Raw genomic sequence first — 17852 nt, forward strand, 5'->3', positions numbered from 1 at the left:
AAGAGTAACTACTGAATAAGGCAGATTAAGTATGTTAGAATTACCTATCCAAATACATACTTTGAAAAGACATATATAAGATTTATAAGTAGGATATTAGATTGTAAGTAGATGATAGATGAGTAAGCTATTAAAATGACATGGTTGGAGTGGGCTGGATTGAAACGAACTGTTTCCTTGAGACCTCTGGTACCTGCTTTTATCTTAGTTCAACCACACCACAGAGAGATTTTGAGTATAAAAATTGGCCAGGTTTGAGCTGTGTTTAGAAACTTGCCTGATAATTAGATGCAAAGGCTGTTAAATATATATCATTTTTCCACTGTGCAAGCATAAATTATTTCCTGTAATAATTTTTTTCTGTATATGTTACTAGGCTGTATATAGATCAGAAATGGATATTTATAATTAGCCTGTATTTGTCTTCACCTCCATCTTTGTTTCCAAGGGTTGCTATGGATAACTGTACTTCCACCTCCTGTGTACTCATTTTGCAGGTCTTGTGAGTCTCACAAGGATGAATCTTCTCTTCTATTACATTCAGTATTGATACAATGACCTGATGAAACAACCTAGGTGAAAATATGGGCAGTACTGCAGTAAGTATTACATATCTTGCCATTAAACCTTAAAAAAATCATCACAGTGTTCTTGTGCCTTCCTAGGACAGCTGCCTCAAGCAGTGTAGGCAAATCAAGAAATATGCAGACGAGAAATGTTTCCAGGAGTTTTCCTCTTTTCTAAACTCATATTTCCTGGGAATGCCAAAATACATGCTAAGAACCATGCCCAATTGCTAAAAATTACAGAAATGTCCACTTTCATTTATATTAAGCCAAGATACCATAACTCATTTCCTTAGATGGATGTTGCCACAGGAATCCATTATGGATTGATTTATTTCAACATGTATCTGGAAATAGTACGAACTGCAGTGAGATAGATACCTGTTACAAAATATTTTGCTGAGCAAGGAAGATTACTTTCATCTCAGCACTTCATCTTTGAGAGACTGAGTTCTCTCAAAGAGAAGTGGCCCTGTGATGGCCCAGCTGTATTCCTGCCAGAGGGATCTCCAGCCCTTCTCTGCAATGGCAGGATGGCTTCTGTTCTTGCCCTCCCTGGAAGATGCTGAGTGACAGCTGAGAGAGGAGGTTCATAAATGTGAGCATCTGACCTTGGATGCCATTAGAAGAGAGTGAACTTTTTCCTGGAAATAAAAGTGGATTCTTGGATTTACCGCGGGAGTGATTACGGATCCCCCAGTTTTCAGGCAATGTGCATGACTCCCGGCAGAGGCCAAGCTTTCCCAGTGTGTAGCCACACAGCGCCTGGCTGATGTCCGGCTCTGCCCCTCACATTGACCTGGCAGGGTGGATGGAGCCGCAGCTCCAGGTCACAGTGGCGGCTGCAACGGCAGCCCTGACCCCCGCCTGGCCCTGCCGTCGCAACATCCCACGCTGTCGGGCGGACCGGGAAGCCAACGCGAATTTTTAGAAACCCCACGGGAAAGCGAGAGCGCTGGGAAGAAGCGCTGCTCCCACACCAGAAACACTGGCCCGGCGGGACTCGTCTGTCCTGCACAACATATCCCTCTGCACGTCTTCTCGCATCCCTCTGTCTTTCCGCATCCTTTCGCCCTGCTGTCATCCTCGTCTCCTTCCACATTCCTGTGCACATTTCTCCACATCCCCCTGGTCTCCGCATCGCCCTACACGTCGTCCCGCACCCCCTGCCCATGAACGCTCGCAGCTCCGAGCTTCTGCCCGGTATCTCCCCACGCCGGGGACCCCCGACAGCAGCGGCAGCGGGGTGGCCTCGCCCGCCGCGGTGCCACACCGGCCGTCGGGGCAGGGCTGCCACGGCTATGACGTCACCCTGCTGCCGTCCCCGCACGGGACGCGCGCCAGGAGCCGCGGCTGCCGCCGCTCCCGCCCGGAGCCGCCCCCGGCGCAGCGCAGCGCAGCGCAGGGCGGGTCCCGGCGCAGAGCCGCTGCCGGGAGCGCTGGGCCCGGGCAGCCGCCGCGCCTGCAGCTCTCGGCGGGGCCATGCGGATGGCGGTCGGTGCGGCAGCGGGCGAGGGGGCAGCGCAGAGCCCCGGCCCCGCCGCCGTGTCGCTGGGCTTGAGCGTGGCCGTGGTCTCCAGCCTGGTGAACGGCTCCACCTTCGTCCTGCAGAAGAAGGGGATCGTGCGGGCCCGCGGGAGAGGTAGGGGCCCGGCGCTGCGGTGGCGGCGGGTGGGAGCGCCCCTCCCGGGGCTTCCGGGCCTCCCTCCGCACCCCGCGACCCCCCGGTAACCTCCCAGGTGTGCGGGGCGTCGGCCCCGGCACCGTGCGGGACGGCTGCCCCCGGCCCGGGGCCGCCCAGCCACCCGCGGGGCCGCTCCCTCCCTCGCCCCGCAGCCCTTCCCCGCGCTGCGGCGGGGCCGGCCCGGAGCGGAGGGCGGGAGGCGGCGGGGCTGCCGAGGGACCCGGCCCGCCCCGAGGGCCGAGGAGGACGGGCTGTGTCAGAGCCTGTGTCGGGGGGTGGCCTTGTCGCCTGGTGTGCGGGACACCTTCCCGGCGTCTGGACCGGGGAGCTGGCTTCAGTTTGACACCTTAAGTGTGTTTGACATCAGAGGTCCATGACTGGATCGAGGCGCAAGGGAGGTGGTAAATGAGCGGAGAGGCGGCAGGTGGGGGTCAGTCAGGATGTATTAGCGGGGGAGAGCAGCGAGCGGTTGTTAACTGCGCATCAGCAACAGCTTCCTGATGTATGGTCAGCGCGCTGGTCTGTCAGCTGTAACACAGCGCTGGGAACTTGTGTATTGTCTGCACTTCTGTCCATACACAGGTTCTTCTTTGTCATGTACTTGTGGGACTTTACCACCAGTTTCTGTGGCTTAGATAGTTTCCTGCCATGAACAGCACCAGCCTATCTTGTTGCTTGTTTATTCCAGAACTTCCACAGACACAGGCAAGTTGTATCAGTCACATGGTGGTTTCCGCTTTTAGAGAAGAGACCGATCAGTAACAAGAAATAATTTATTTCTTACATTTTTCATATGGAAATCTCTTGCCTCATTATTATTTCCTGAGGTGAACATATTCAGGAGCTGACTGTGCTGTCTAGACAGTTTAGCCAAAAAAAAGGTGTAAATTCACAAGTGTGAAGATCTGAATTTTATTTTGAAGTTTGAGCTCCCCAAAGCATGCAGCTGAACAGCATTTGCTAGTTGCATCTTCATGCTTTGAACATAGGCAAATGCAATTTTAAAAATTTATTTGTTTTTAGTATCATGCTTTTGTGTAAGGGTAAGACTGTAAACACAGGTTGCATCATGCCTTTGAATTGTATTGCTGTGGTCAGTAGCCATTTGTTTTTGTAGGTGATGGTGTCGGTGTATGAGCATGTGTCCACAAGTTCTAGGAACTCTTTTTTAATAAGAAATCCTTTTTAGTTCCATGACAAAGTATTTTCTCTGGATACATTGCACATATGTAAATATGTACATATATGTGCACATACAAATAAATATGTTATATATATCTGTTTGTACTTGCATTTCCATTGCCTGCTGCATCTAGCATGTTCAGGGTGAATGCAGTGGAGCAAAGCAAGCTTGGAACTATGTTACTACAACCTGGCAGCCTGATCTAAAAAGCTTTTTTTGCTTTTTCTGCAATGACCTTGCATCTAAAGGCATCAGACAAACTTTTGTTTTGCAAGCATAGTCAGCATAGGCTCCCTTTCGCGCCAAGATGGCTGTAACCCATTTTGATTGTGCGCAGAACGATCACATTTGCATCATAAATACATACTTTTTTTTTTTTTTTAAGGGAAACAATGAGAAAACACAAAACACAAGAGAAAAATAATTTTGCATCCCAAGGCAGTTGGAGGAAGTTTCCGTTTTGAGTGTATTTACTCCTGAAGAGCTTTCAGTGGAGCACTGGGTTAAGTGAGTGATGGGCGTGTGCCTGCTTTCTCAGTGCTAGCAGCTGTAAAACTTCCTGTTTTGAAGACATTACTGGTGTTTGTGCATCTTGCTGAGCATTTTGTAGTTCTTTCTCTTGGCATGCTCCGTGAGGAGGCATCCAAGAAAATACCCCAGGTTTCCCTGTATTTCATGTTATGAAGCAGTAGGGATCTGCCTTGAATCTAGCAGTTGGAGCTATAAGTCTGAGATGGCCAGTATCAAATGATGTCTTCTTTCCATTGTCTTCAGCAGGTGTTGTATAATTAACAAGGAGGCACTTCAAGTCTCTTCCGTCTTCTCTCTTGAATCAATAATATAGTATTGATGTAATTAGCAATCCTTGTCTAGTTAGAAACAGCAGTGGGTGACAAATATTTTGCAAAGTTACCTTACTTGAGTCAATATTTTCTACAATTTCTGCCCCCAGCAGTGTTTTTATTTTATATGCAATAACAAAAGTCTAAAAAATTACTACGCCCACGCTAAAGCTGGCTATTTTCATTAGTCATATTTCATCTCTTTTCAATTGTATAGTGGGATTTCCAAGTGCTTAATACTTTATATGTCTCCAGAGTTAGTGATGATTGTGTTTTTCTTCCATTTGGGATTTCAGAGTAGGTACAATATTGCCTACTACTCCAGCAGCTTTTGAGAGGGCATCTTCCCAAATGAATGCAGAGCTGTATTGCTAGAAAGAGGAGCAAAACATAGGAGTGTGACTTGATGCCAAGACTGTGCTCATCAGAGAAGGCCACGCTTTAGTTTAGGAAGTGGTCATGAGCCTTGATGTTCTACAGAAGCAGAACTTCTGTGTGCACAGGCTCCACCTGGGCACATCCCCAGGTAAGAGCTTATAACTCGACAGTGAAAATAATCATCCTTCAGTTTGGGAGGCACTGAGGACAATGCAGAGTTTTTACTCCTCGCTGAAGCAGTGAACTATGTTAGGAATTCAGAGGCTTCAGTTGTAGCACTTTCCAATGCAAAAGGATCAGGTGACACCATGATCCTGTCAAACCTGTGTGCCAAAACTGCCAAAACAATTTCTCAGCTGCAATTTTTCCGACACAATTTCACTGAGGTTGTATTAGCAAACTAACTGAGCAATTCATGTTCTGCATCCATAGGTTTACAGTTCTCCTAGAAGTTGTTCTAATTTGTATGTTTAAATGTCACCCTCAGAAGCATTTGGTGATATTTTGGATGCTTTTCTACACAATACTGCTTTAGTGTCACATAGGTACTTCAAACTAGGAACCAGAACTTCTGACTAACACATTATCTTAGGAAGGTCTTACTTAGAAACATAAGCCAAATCCGATATTCTCTTTTTTTTTTTTTTTTTTTTTTTTAATCTCAGGTTCAATTGCCTTGAAGAATAGGTTTAAGATTAAGGTCTTTAATAACTGAGACAGTTGTTTCATAGTTCCAATATTTTGATTTCATATTTTTCTAATACATTTTCCTATACTTCCAGGTACTTCATACTTAACTGATATAGTATGGTGGTCGGGCACTATTGCAAGTAAGTATCTTAAAAAGTTTTAATTTTTTTTTTTTAAGAGAGCTTTGCTTAGATGGTGATAGGAGACATCAAGAAATCTGGGTTTTCATCTTGAATCTCACACTCCCTTGTCATGAAATTTCCATCCCTAGAAATATTCCACTTTTAGTAAACTCTTACCATGGCTACCATGCCTGGTGGTGTTTGCAGAGGCAAAGAGCTGGGACAAACATGAGTCAGACATCTTTCCACATTTCCAAACCATTTGGTACTTGCAGCCCTTGGCAGCCACACACTGCTCTGACTCTGGGCTCTTGCATGGTTTGTGTCTCTGTACTGCACTGGCCAGCTCAGTTTTTAATAAAAGTCAAACCTGAATTAAAAATTGTCGCTCTGCACAAAAGGGCTCATTGAGCACATGTTATGTTTTAGATCAGAAAGCATTTAACTAGCCTCTATTAAAAAAAAAAAAACAAAATTCTTTTGGTTTCTTGTTCAACAGATACAGTTTCAGTTTTGCTTTTAATCTGCAAGATTAATGCAAAGCCTTCTGTGGTACTGATATGAGATCAGTGTAATTTTAACCTTAATATCTTTGTAACTCTGCTAACACCAAGTTCATTCTCTGATGTGAATCTGGAGCATGGAAAGCAACTAGCTTTCTCCTCTTACACATCAGCCCTAATCCTGCCCACAAGCTTAGAATCATACCCCACTTTTAGACTCTAATCCAGCCTTTTGTGAATTATTTGGAAAGTTCTGATGCTGTTTCTGAGAAGTATATGAGTCCAGTTGTGCCCCTGGTTTTGTGGCAGCAAGGTAAGTCCCTGATTTTTGGTTTTGTTGTCTTAAAGCTATGCAAAAGGAATGAAAACCGATTGATCCCACTGAAGGACAAAGTTCACAGCAAGTGTAGAAGCCAACAGAGCTTCAGAAGAAAACTCCTCAGCTTATTTAACCTGAGTTTAGTTCTTTGACAGCTTCCTCCCCTGACAGGATCACTACTGCCTAAGTAGAAGTAAATCTGTGCATCAGTCACTGTTTATTACTCCTGAGGCTCCCATCTGTAATCTCTAAGCAGAAGGAGTTAAAAAGGTTTTATTACAGGACTTACCTTGGTGAATCAGAGAAAACAATTTCATGCTTAAAAGAATTGAATGCTGACAGAATTGAATGAAGGCAAAACAGCTGAAGGGAATGGTATCAGTTGGCTTTTTTCCAGTAGCTAGTCACTGGTATTTCAAAACAAAACCTCAGTAGCTTTACCGAGGAACCGAGCAAGAGGAATTGCTTGTGGATATTATAGACTCACAATGGCAGCACAGTCACAAACAGCAATAGCAAGGGCCAGGTAGGCACCTATGGGATGCAGAGAAGAAAGGTGCTATTTGGGGAAAGGTGGTACTTGTGGAATTAGCAATACCCCCAGTTATCTGGGTGAAATGATAACAGCTGACATCATTTTCTCAAGCAGAGAATTTGGAGTTCGGATGACTAACAAAAGCCACATAAACTATCAACTTGTTCTCATGGTATTTGTTCAGATGGTGAATAAGTGTTTCTGTGTTGGCATGCTGAGTCAGCATAATGCTGCCCAACTGTTCGGGGGCCCTGGGATCCACTGGATTACTGAAGACTTCAGAGGAAGGGCTGCACATTCTGCTAAGGGATTTTTCCCTCCTCTGTAGTCAAAAGAGTGATTGCAGCATGTGTACAGGTATTTCAATGATCATTAAACTAATTAATTGGCCAATTAATTAGTTTCAGTGCAGGTTTTGATAGCAGCATAGATGCGGCTGGCTCTTATAGTGAAAACATTTGCATTAGTGTTGTATTACAGATGGGGAGTACACTTGTGAAGTGCATCTCCTGTTTGTCACCACAGATTGGGCTGTATTTCACATTTCATAGCAGAGTTAGGGCTCCTAACCTGGTCTTTAAAATGAAAGTAGGTTGGAAGATGAATTCTAGGAACATACTTAATGTACTTGATGCATGTGAGCTGCAAATAGACTTGAAGTTAGCAGGAGCAGGCTGAAGTTAGTCTGAAATAAACCCCCTGGCATGTCTAGGATAGATATCTTTTGCTGTACAGGTCTACTCCTGGTCTCCTGGCTAATGGAAACATGCCAGTGTGCATCAGGTTTTGTGTTGAAGTAACTTCGAGGGTACTGGTAGTTGTTTATCATATTAAAAGCTTGGTGTGCCTTCACGGACTGAAGTCATGTCTTGACTTACAGCACTGATGTATCTGATGAGGAATTTCTGTTCAGAGAGGACTGGATAGGTTGGCAGCAAAGGTCCTCAACATCAGGTAGATGGTAACAATCACTGAGATTCTTTTTTAAATTGGTGTTAACTAGTCCTGGTCTGTCATTTGTGGTGGTAAGGGGCTGTTACTACTACTAGTTCCTACTACATGGTGATACGGAAAATCTCCAGTAAGTTCAGTTGCCTTACAATATGTTCTATTTGACTGAAGCTTCAGAGATCTACTTTGTGGATTGATGTTGGTGCTATCTGTTAAGAGTTCTTCTAACAAAAAGTTAAGACACCTGACCTCCAAAAAAAGCAACCTTTTGTCCGAGTCATTTGGAAATGTATGAAATCTGCAGAAATGAAGAGTGACAGCTGTGTACCATTCTCCATCCAAGATCTGCCCCAATGCCTTCAGATGCCTTGAAGATAATGCCAGAGTTGCTACATAGATCTCCAAACAGCCTGAGGCTGATAACCGAGCTACTCTGTTCCCAGGGACAGGAAGACCACCGCTGTCTCTTGTGCCTTCAAAATGCTGCTCATCAATTTCTCTGTCTCCTACACATAGAGAAAGCCTCAGTGAATTTAATTAGTATAATTTTTCCACACTCTGCAGTTTTGTGAGTTTGTTGGTCTCCTTCATATTTCCTGTAGGTTACACAGGTCTTCAGCTCTACTGATAATGTGAGCTAAATTGGTAAATTAATTAACATTTGCAGAATGCTTTGCAGATGTAAAAAATTGGATGATAGACTTGATAGTTGAGGGCAGTGCCAGCATGAGCATAAAGACATCTTGGATTCTTGAAATGTTTTTAAATGCTGATAATGGCTTTTAACAGCAACTGGAAATTTGAGCGGTATGTAATTTGTGCTCAATCTCAAGTTTCTTGCCAGTTACCACAGACCCTGTAACTATGCAAGTATGTTGACCTATTATAAACTTGCCAGCACTTGCAAAACCATCCAGCTTTTATTTTTTAACTGAAAACTTGAACACATGAACTGTTATCACAACTGTGATAGGCAATACTGTGGTATATCTCAGAATTTGCTTTTACTGGAGGAAAGAAAAATAAGGTTGAGGCTGTTACTATGTCTTGTCAGGCATGTTCTTTTTACAGTTGTCAGGAATGACTTTGGATGTTACACAGTGTTATGAAAAGTTGATGTAGTGTATTGAAGAACCCTTACGCGTGTTTTTAGTGTTTCAGTAGGAGATTCCTCAGCACTGTCTCTATTTCCCCCAAAAAAACTAACACTGCTGTTAGGAACTATAATCAAGTACATTTGTTTTACATAAATGCACATTCTAAAGATGAAACCATGGATTATATATACTTTTACCCCTCCTCATACAAAATTTGAGTGTAATACTGAGATTATAATCCATGAGTGTTTCTATTTCATAGTCTTATTTATATTTGACTAAGAGAAGTTACAAATGAGATTATTTACTGTGCCCACTTGAATATTCTTGTGTGGCAAATATAAATCCTGTATTAACAAACACAAAACTATAGAAAATTTCCAGCCATTTTGTTTATGTGCAAAATTAACAGAACTAAGGAAATTGTAACATCTGTTTTCCAGTTAGGTCAGTCTTTCCCAAACAATATTGGGCAAGTTTTGATTACTTATTTTTACAAAGGGGTTTAAAGGCTTATTTCTGGTTCCCTTGACAGTGGCACTGGGTCAAATAGGGAATTTCTTGGCCTACACTGCAGTTCCAACTGTGCTAGTGACACCCTTGGGAGCTCTTGGCGTTCCATTTGGGTAAGAGTTTACTTTTCTTGTTCTTATCTGGATGTCATTACTACTTAATAAAATGTCAGATGGACTCTGTGCTCACTGGAGATCCACTGAGAAATGTTAGGCTTATGGCTGTTCATGATGTGTTACAATGTCACCTATTCCTATTTTCCCCAGGAAAGCATGGCTGGGGGAAGGCAGTGGTGAAGAAGGGTTTTCCTGGGTGTCTTCTGCTTTTAGCTCTCACTGTGATTTGGAACAGATAAACTTTTTTTCCCCTCCCTTTTCTGTGGTTATTCTGGACTTTTCTGCCTATTCTCATGTTCACAGTTCCCTTACTATGTAGATCTTTCCTTTTGTCTCACAGTCTTTCTCTACCCGGCTATCCACAGCCCACATGTGTTTATTGATACTGATTGCATTTCATTGGATCTGGCCTCTTTCCAAGGAGGAAAACTCAAGAGAGTTCCTTGCACATGCATGCCCCCAACTTCTTAGAAGTTATGTTTGTGGGAGGCACAGAAAAGGCAGTGAGTTTAAGGAGTTTAATATGTAATTAATGTTTTGTGAATAGGTGAGCTACAGTTGTGGAATCACTGCAGTGAAAAAGCACAACTCTGAAAACAAAGCCTTGAGATTTTTCTGCTGCCTACTGAATTGTGACTGCACTGGTCATCTGTTTCAGAGTGTAGATGGCATTGCTTCATGTCTGTCTTTAGTTCTATCACTATGAAGCACACTGATGGTGCTCGAAGTACCACCTATTATTTTATCCTAGGCCACATACTTTTGCTTACTTTGGTCAATTACATATCTGAGCCCAGCCCTGGGATCTTTGTAACCAAAGGTCACTTTTATCTCATGACTGCTTAGCACCTATAAAATGGAGCTTTGTGACAGCTCACCAAATTGGTAGTGGGTAGATGTCTGCCTCTGGGGTCAGATACCTACCTGGTTTGGGAGATTTCAGTTGTTTGGGGAGGGGTTTGAGGGGGTGGTGTGGTTTTGTTTTTTGTGGTGCTGTGGCTAGGAGTTTTTCGGGGTTTCTGTCTTGTTTTGTTGTGTTGTTTGGGTTTTTTTTTTTACTAAGGTGAGACATCAAGGATTGAGTAAAACTGCAAATGGATGAATCTTTCCTTAGATAAGTCAGAAACACATTTTGAGAACTCAGCCACATTTGATAATACTCCTTTAAAAGGGAAATTCATATGGCACAGCACTGTTAAACATTATTAACAGGATATAGTCAAACTTCTGTTTTTCTTCCTCTTTTCAAAGGTCCATCTTAGCTTCTTACCTGCTGAAAGAGAAGCTGAACATTCTTGGCAAGCTGGGGTGTTTGCTGAGCTGTGCTGGGTCTGTTGTTCTCATTATCCATTCCCCAAAGTCCGAGAGTGTAACAACTCAGGCTGAACTTGAAGAGAAGCTTACAAATCCAGGTAGTTGGTTTTTTCATTAATTCATAATGATTTTCTGAGGTTGAGCAGGAGTATGCTTGAGGAAGAGGCTTACCACTTCTACCAGGTAGGGAAATTGACTTAGTAAGAAATCATGATGTGACAGAAGCAGATCAGTACAGGTTTTGTGTAAGAAAACTATGCCCCACTCTTCTTAGAACTTGTCATATTTATTGGGACATGTGTGCAGAAAGGAGAGCATGGATACTTTTGAAAACATCCTGCACAACAAGCTCAGAACAATGGCCAGTTGAACTTGTAATTTTATAACATTATGAAAGACTGTATCTTGCTATTTAGAGATGAAAAGTATAAATCTAGGACCTCAATTGAAGTTGTTTTATACAAAACAAAAAAATACTGTCTTTCCTCTCTCCTTTATTTCTCCATGGTTTTTAAATTAAAAGTTTATACTAAATACCAGTTATGTTCCCAGATTTATTTGCACAATAAAGGTATGTAGAAATAGGCTGTTGAGACATATGCTGAAATGCCTGTTCTTTCTCACCAGCTGCTGGAGGACACATACTGGTACTAATATGTTCCAGGCTCATTTTTATTTTTCTTGCTTAAGAGCTAAACTGCCAGCTATTGTTTTTCTTGTATTTTCTTGAAGTGAGAGAAACTCAAACCTAATAGCATCAGCTATTCAAAAAGTCTGCAAACAAAGAAAAGAAAAAAATACCTTGATCTCAGTTTACCATTTAAATCTGAACAAAGTGCATTGGCTATGTATTTTTTTAAAACTCTAAAGCATGAAATGTCTTCCACTGATCTTATATGTGTACTGATGATTTACTGTAAATAATATGGCCTCATGTTTGTTCTAACTGTCCCTACTCTTGTGCTCACCTTAGTGGGATCTAACTTTATGTTTAAGCTCTTTGCTGGATCCACACACTGTGCCTTAATGATTATGAATGAGGTGTTATCCTTCTGTCTGTCATAGGAGACTTTAAGGAGTATAGTCCTAATGGAAAAGAGAATAAAATTTAAAAAGCTATCTGAAATCCATTTCAAATGTGCCACAGTGTGTAATTTTCTGCATTTGTTTTTCCCAAAGAACATGACAACATCAGTCATGGGTGCCAATATTTCTGGAAGCTCAGTGATTTGGGTCTATCTTCAATAGCAAATCTTAATTGTGATGTATACCTCAAAGTCACTGCTAGGACATGATTTGCCTGCTAAAATCTTAAGAAGACCAAGAGTTCTCATCTTGATACTTTCTTGTTTTTTTTTTGTTTTCCAGTTTTCGTGGGTTATCTCTGCATAGTGCTGCTAATGCTTCTCCTGCTTATCTTCTGGATAGCTCCAGCTCATGGACCTACTAATATTATGGTTTACATCAGTATTTGCTCTCTGTTGGGCAGTTTCACTGTTCCCAGCACAAAAGGCATTGGGCTGGCTGCTCAAGATATCTTTCACAATAACCCATCAAGTCAAAGGGCTCTGTACCTCTGTCTGGTACTTCTGGCAGTATTAGGATGTAGCATTATCATTCAGTTCAGATACATCAATAAGGCACTGGAGTGTTTTGACTCCTCTGTGTTTGGTGCCATCTACTACGTTGTGTTTACCACCCTAGTCCTGCTGGCTTCAGCCATCCTTTTCAGGGAGTGGAGTAATGTAGGAGTCGTAGATTTTTTGGGCATGGCTTGTGGATTCACCACAGTGTCTATTGGAATTGTTCTTATACAAGTCTTCAAGGAATTCAACTTCAATATTGGAGATTTAAACAAACCTAACATGAAGACAGATTAAAATATTTCTGAGGGGAAACTGGATGGCTCAGGGAAGGATGCAGAGCTGTTCATTTCTAGGTCACTATTTCAAATAGGATTCAGGTTGGTAACTACCCTCTAACAATTTGGTGGCCTATGTGAAATGAATTGAAGGCCTCCATCCAGTTTCAAAGGAACAGCTGTCCATGTAACCCAGTCAACACAATAAATGACCTTAATTGGAACTACTAATTGAGTCAGCATAGAGACCGATGTATATCCTCACTGTAAAAGGTAGTCCATCAGAAAAGCTCTGTGAATATTCTAACAGACCTGTGTAAAAGCTTGTATTGTGACTTTTGAGGTGCCATTTCTGTGGGCAGAGGACATCAGTTTCTAATGCACTCAATCTGATACCTTTCATCATAAGTGATGTATACCTTAAAATAAGGGGGGAAAAGTAAGTGAAATGGTTTGTGAATCTCAGTATAACAATGTCTTCTCTGTCAAGGCTGTGAATTCTCAGACAAATATTTGTTGGATCATGGACTGTAGATTTGTTCTTTTTAGTGACTGTCTTGGCAACTTTGTCTGCCATGCGGTGAAGACACAGGGGAATTGTAAATTGAAATCTTTATAGAGAGCTGTGGACCCTTAAATCTTTCACTAATTACTTATCAGCTCATGGTAGTGTCCAGGTATGCATTTTTCTTTGTAACTTACATGCATTAAGACATACTGCATTCATCTGAGAGTTTTAATTGGGAGCAGGTAGAAAGACTGTGAAGGATGTGGAAATGATGCACAGGCTCACTGCCTACATGGTGGCTTATTTGTAAGCAGCTCAGAACTGTTTCAGTGCCTTTGCAATCAAAAACTACTGCATGATTTTGAATGTATTTGTTTCAGATGGCCTGTACCAGTTTAATAATTCAATTTCACTGTCTACAATATCGGACTGTATTCAAATTCTAAACACATAAAGCATCTAGAAGGACCATATGTTTTTGGAAGAATTTACAAACTTGAACTGAAAGCTCTGGATGCCTTGACAGCTTCTGAAAAACTCATAGTCCTAATGGGAAGAGGAGTGTTGAAATCAGTCCAGCATACTTTTATTTTAGTTTAGTGACTAAATGCAGGGGACCATTTTGTGAAACAGCTAAAAAATAGGGACCACAAAAAAAAAGAAATTTAAGAGAGAGAAGAGCATGAGATTTCTCATAGCTCAAAAAAGATGGTCTTATGTTCTTGTAACGTGGGAAAAGGAGGTTAAAGACTGAAAAAATGAAAGCATTCAGAGAGCTGAGTTTTAGGTAACTGACAGGGACATACAGTCAGATCAGTAATTCATAGACTTGTGTGCATACTTCAGTTGTAATATTTTGACAAGTAATACAGACAGCTTAAGCTATGATGAGGATGACTCCAAACAGCTCAGTTTAAACCATTTAGAGAATATTGATATGTTAAAGAATGAAATAGTTAATTTCATGTTCTACTTATATTTGGTAGCAAAAACATCATGAGTCAAAAAGTTGAAAGCTTGAAAAGCAATGAATGTTTGTTCCCATCTAAGTACAAAAATGGAAGAGTGCAGTGGAACTCAACATCTCTTGTTCAGAACATCTCCCGAGAAAACAGAAAATCCCTATGTGATTACAAGACAGTATTTGAGAAAAATCAGATTATTTTATCAAGAAATCATGAATGTAACTTTGTAGCTGCCTGACAGGACCATGCATGTTGATGAGTGGAGAGTAATACTGTCTGTTCTTGTGATGTTTTTTGTTGACCTGAATTGAGGTTTCCTTAAAACTCAGCCTCCATTTTCATTTAAAATGAATGCTGTAAGCCCTACTAATGGCAGCAATAATTGCAAAAGTTAATCCAAAAGATTTAGTGTTCTGAAGGGATTGTTCTGAGGGAGTAATACCCCTACTATGTTATTTGCAAGGTTGTTTTAAAACTCCATATTGCAGGGAATGGCTCTGAGTTGGTAGAAATGTGCATTGTTACAGGCCAACACACAGTAACTGGGTATCTTAATGAAATAGAGTAGCTCTAGCAGAGAAAAGACCATCTTCATGGATTTTCAAATACTGTGCAAGGTTTTAGAAAGTCTGAGAATTGTAGATGAGGGTAATTGGGCTATGAAATCTGGTAAAACTAGCCTCTGTCCATTATTGATTGGAAGATGGTATCTTGGTTCTCAGCAAACATTCATATTTTGTCATATTAATTCCTCCTTTTTTTTTTTTTAATTGAACCTGGAATTGCACATAGGTTACAAGACCTGTACTAACCTACCTTTTAAAACAATGTTACCTGTTTTCTGAAACAGTCAAATTGTCTTTTCAAAATCCAGCTTCAGAGATCATGAGTTGTATGTTGGTTTTGTATTAGCCTTTAATCTCTGAAGACTTCTCTGAAAATCTTTAGGTCAGAATGGAAATTATTGTGGTCTCATCTTACTCCTTCTTTGGCCATATTTGTTTGTCTTAGTTGATTTTAAAATTAATTCTTAATTATTTATAAAGTGCCTGTCCTAGTATGTTAGATGCATATGCAAATTATTAGTAAATGTTAGATTCAGAATAACTTGATTGCCCTGTTTAAACCTTGACATTTTCTGCACCACACGAAGTTTACTTGGTAAGTGCTCACTATGCAGAGGAAGAATAAAGTAGCAACCGTGTTCTGTGGTCCTCTGACCATTGTAACCACTGATAAATATCAGCACAGTTTTCTTCTCTTCTCCCCAGCTGCTCCTCATCTGTGATGAGCTTTCTAGAAATGTCTGATTAATCTTGATGTTTAAAACAAAGACGTCAAAAGCCAGCACATAAGGTGAAAGAAATTCTTGTGGCCTTGCACACCATTTGTATCTGCAGCCTTTTACTTCTTGAATGCTAAGTAACTGAAAGCTTTATTTTTGCTACTTCGTTCAGTGTGTAGCAATGTTCTTTCAAGTTCTGCTGTACCTGGATCTGGTTCAGTTCTAAATTTAGAAATGTATTAGCATTTTCTGTTGTCACTGTTGATATGATTCTTTCCCCCTCCATCCCACGCCCTCCTCTTTCTAGGTGTCCTACCTTTTTTAGTCCCATTGCTTTTGTGATTTAAAAGGAGGCACTGTTGAAATTGAATTTTAGCTGTTCCCTCTTTTTTTCCCACCCCTTTGACAAGTAAGCACTTTGAATAAGACAGATATCAGAGTTCCATCATCTCAGGGAGCAAATGTGCATAGTTGTCTCCTGAGCTCTGGCATCCCTCATGGGTCTGCCCTTTTCACCTTCTCATTTGTGTTATATGCATTGATAGCTGCAAGCCAGATGACTTCAGTTCTGATTCCAAAGTAGAAGTGGGAGAGGCTACACATAGAAAAAGTGGGCTCATTACAGTGGTGGAATGCATTTGAATTACCTTCAACTCCCAGGAAAGGCGTTTCACTCTGTATGTCTGACTTCTATTATACATGTCAAACATATTTACTCGGTACTCACTTGAGGATAGCTCTTTGATCATTTTCCCTTCAGTGTATGGAGGATTTGCATTTGTTAGTCACGATCTCTATTAGGTGTCAAACACAAAACTCCCTCAAATGTTCAGTAGGAGAATAGAAACCTTTTTGATACAACCAAAAAACCCCACATTTGTTACACTTCAAGTACTTCTGTAAAAAAAGAAAAATATCTAAACAAGTTATCTGCTGTATCGACTTTCCAGGACTCTGTATGTGTAAATAGAGCCTATTTATTAGTGAGCTGCAACTAACATTAATAAGAACCTATCATCACAGTTTGATAAGTGAGGCTTCCTATTAATAATATTGATTTTATCAGAACATATGTATTTTTCTGAAGTAACTAGCACTGAAAAATCAGAACACTGGATTAAGTTGTTGAAAAACTAGAAAGTGATGTTTCGCTTTCATTTTATTTAAAAAAAATACAGGGTTTGCATTTGAAGAAATTTAGGGTTAATAAATAGGGAGTGCTTTAAATGGGAAGTTGTTTGCACATTGTACCCCCCTCACATTCTTGTTTTATAAATATAAGACATCAAGGATTCTACAGATATTCCCTGGTTGTCTTGAGTGCTGAAGTTTTACTGTTAAATCAAGCATTATCAAATGTTTATCTGTTACCTGTTATCATTGTAATAATTCTTTGGTGCTATCTGTGGGCTTACAGAATGCAGAATTTTAATGTGTACTGTGTTAGGCACCAATGTTGTCAACAGTTATCATTACTAGTGCCCAAGTGTATCAGACAGCAATGTTGAAATGTTACAGATTAAGAAATTTCTTTTTAAAAGCTGAAAATAAGTTTGGGGTTTCTTTATTGTTTGTGGTTTTGTTGGGTCCTTCCATGTCCACATCCCTCCCCAGACAGTTGCTCTACAGAGGGGAAAATATTGGAAAAGATTACACAAAAAGGGTATTTTTAAGTTATTTTTTTTTTTAACTGTGGAACTTTCTCCTTTTTTTTTTTTTTTTTTTTTTTTTTTCCCTGGAATGTAAAAAGTAGCTCTAATGGGATATAGGGAAAAGGTAGTTGGCAAAAAAAATACAATGTCAGGTTTGGTTGCTTCAATGCTCTTGCAATATAGTTACTACAGATTACATAAAAACGGTTTATTTTATTAGCTTCCAAATAATGTATATATAGATTTGTTAATGGCTTACAAGTCAAGCTTACTCTTTGCTTTTTAAAAAATAGTTATAGGCATGTTGTATTTGCCTTGTGTAAATTATAAAAGGCTATTTATTAAGTTTTCTGATAACTAATCTATTTATTAACCTGTATTGTTTTAAAATAAATGATTTATTTCTAGCTCAATGCTTGTTTTGTGACTTGTTTTTAGCAAATGGGGTCGGGAGGAAATCAAGTTCCCCACACACTGCTTTACAGGGTAATTCCAATTCATAAGCTTAAACTATTTCCATTACCCTTTCATAAAATAGCAGCTTTGCTTTTAATCAGAATAGCAGATTCTTCCATGGGTACAGATCAGTTGGCCTACAAAGGGCTCAGTTGCCCTATACCAGTATCTACCAGCAGGCTGCAGTCTTAATGTCTTCATTGAACTGAAGTTTGCTTACAGGTAGAATGAAGACTTCTCTGGCAAAAATATTTACTGGGGCTTGAGTCACTTCAAACTGTGTATTTAGAGTTTACATGTGCTCTATTCCTG

At 40.7% G+C, this 17852-nt stretch overlaps 1 protein-coding gene across 1 annotated transcript; it reads left to right on the top strand.

Moving 5' to 3' along the window:
* The first annotated feature begins 1867 nt into the window (after positions 1 to 1867).
* Positions 1868 to 17497, top strand: NIPA1 (NIPA magnesium transporter 1). The gene is given in 7 exon segments (XM_053972028.1): positions 1868 to 1931; positions 1934 to 1950; positions 1953 to 2208; positions 5436 to 5483; positions 9406 to 9496; positions 10751 to 10911; positions 12182 to 17497. Coding segments are annotated over 7 exon segments (1149 nt in total). The 3' UTR covers positions 12694 to 17497.
* The last annotated feature ends 355 nt before the right edge of the window (positions 17498 to 17852 follow it).

This window comes from Vidua macroura, chromosome 2 (genome assembly GCF_024509145.1).
Source record: "Vidua macroura isolate BioBank_ID:100142 chromosome 2, ASM2450914v1, whole genome shotgun sequence".
In the NCBI taxonomy this organism is placed as follows: Eukaryota; Metazoa; Chordata; class Aves; order Passeriformes; family Viduidae; genus Vidua; species Vidua macroura.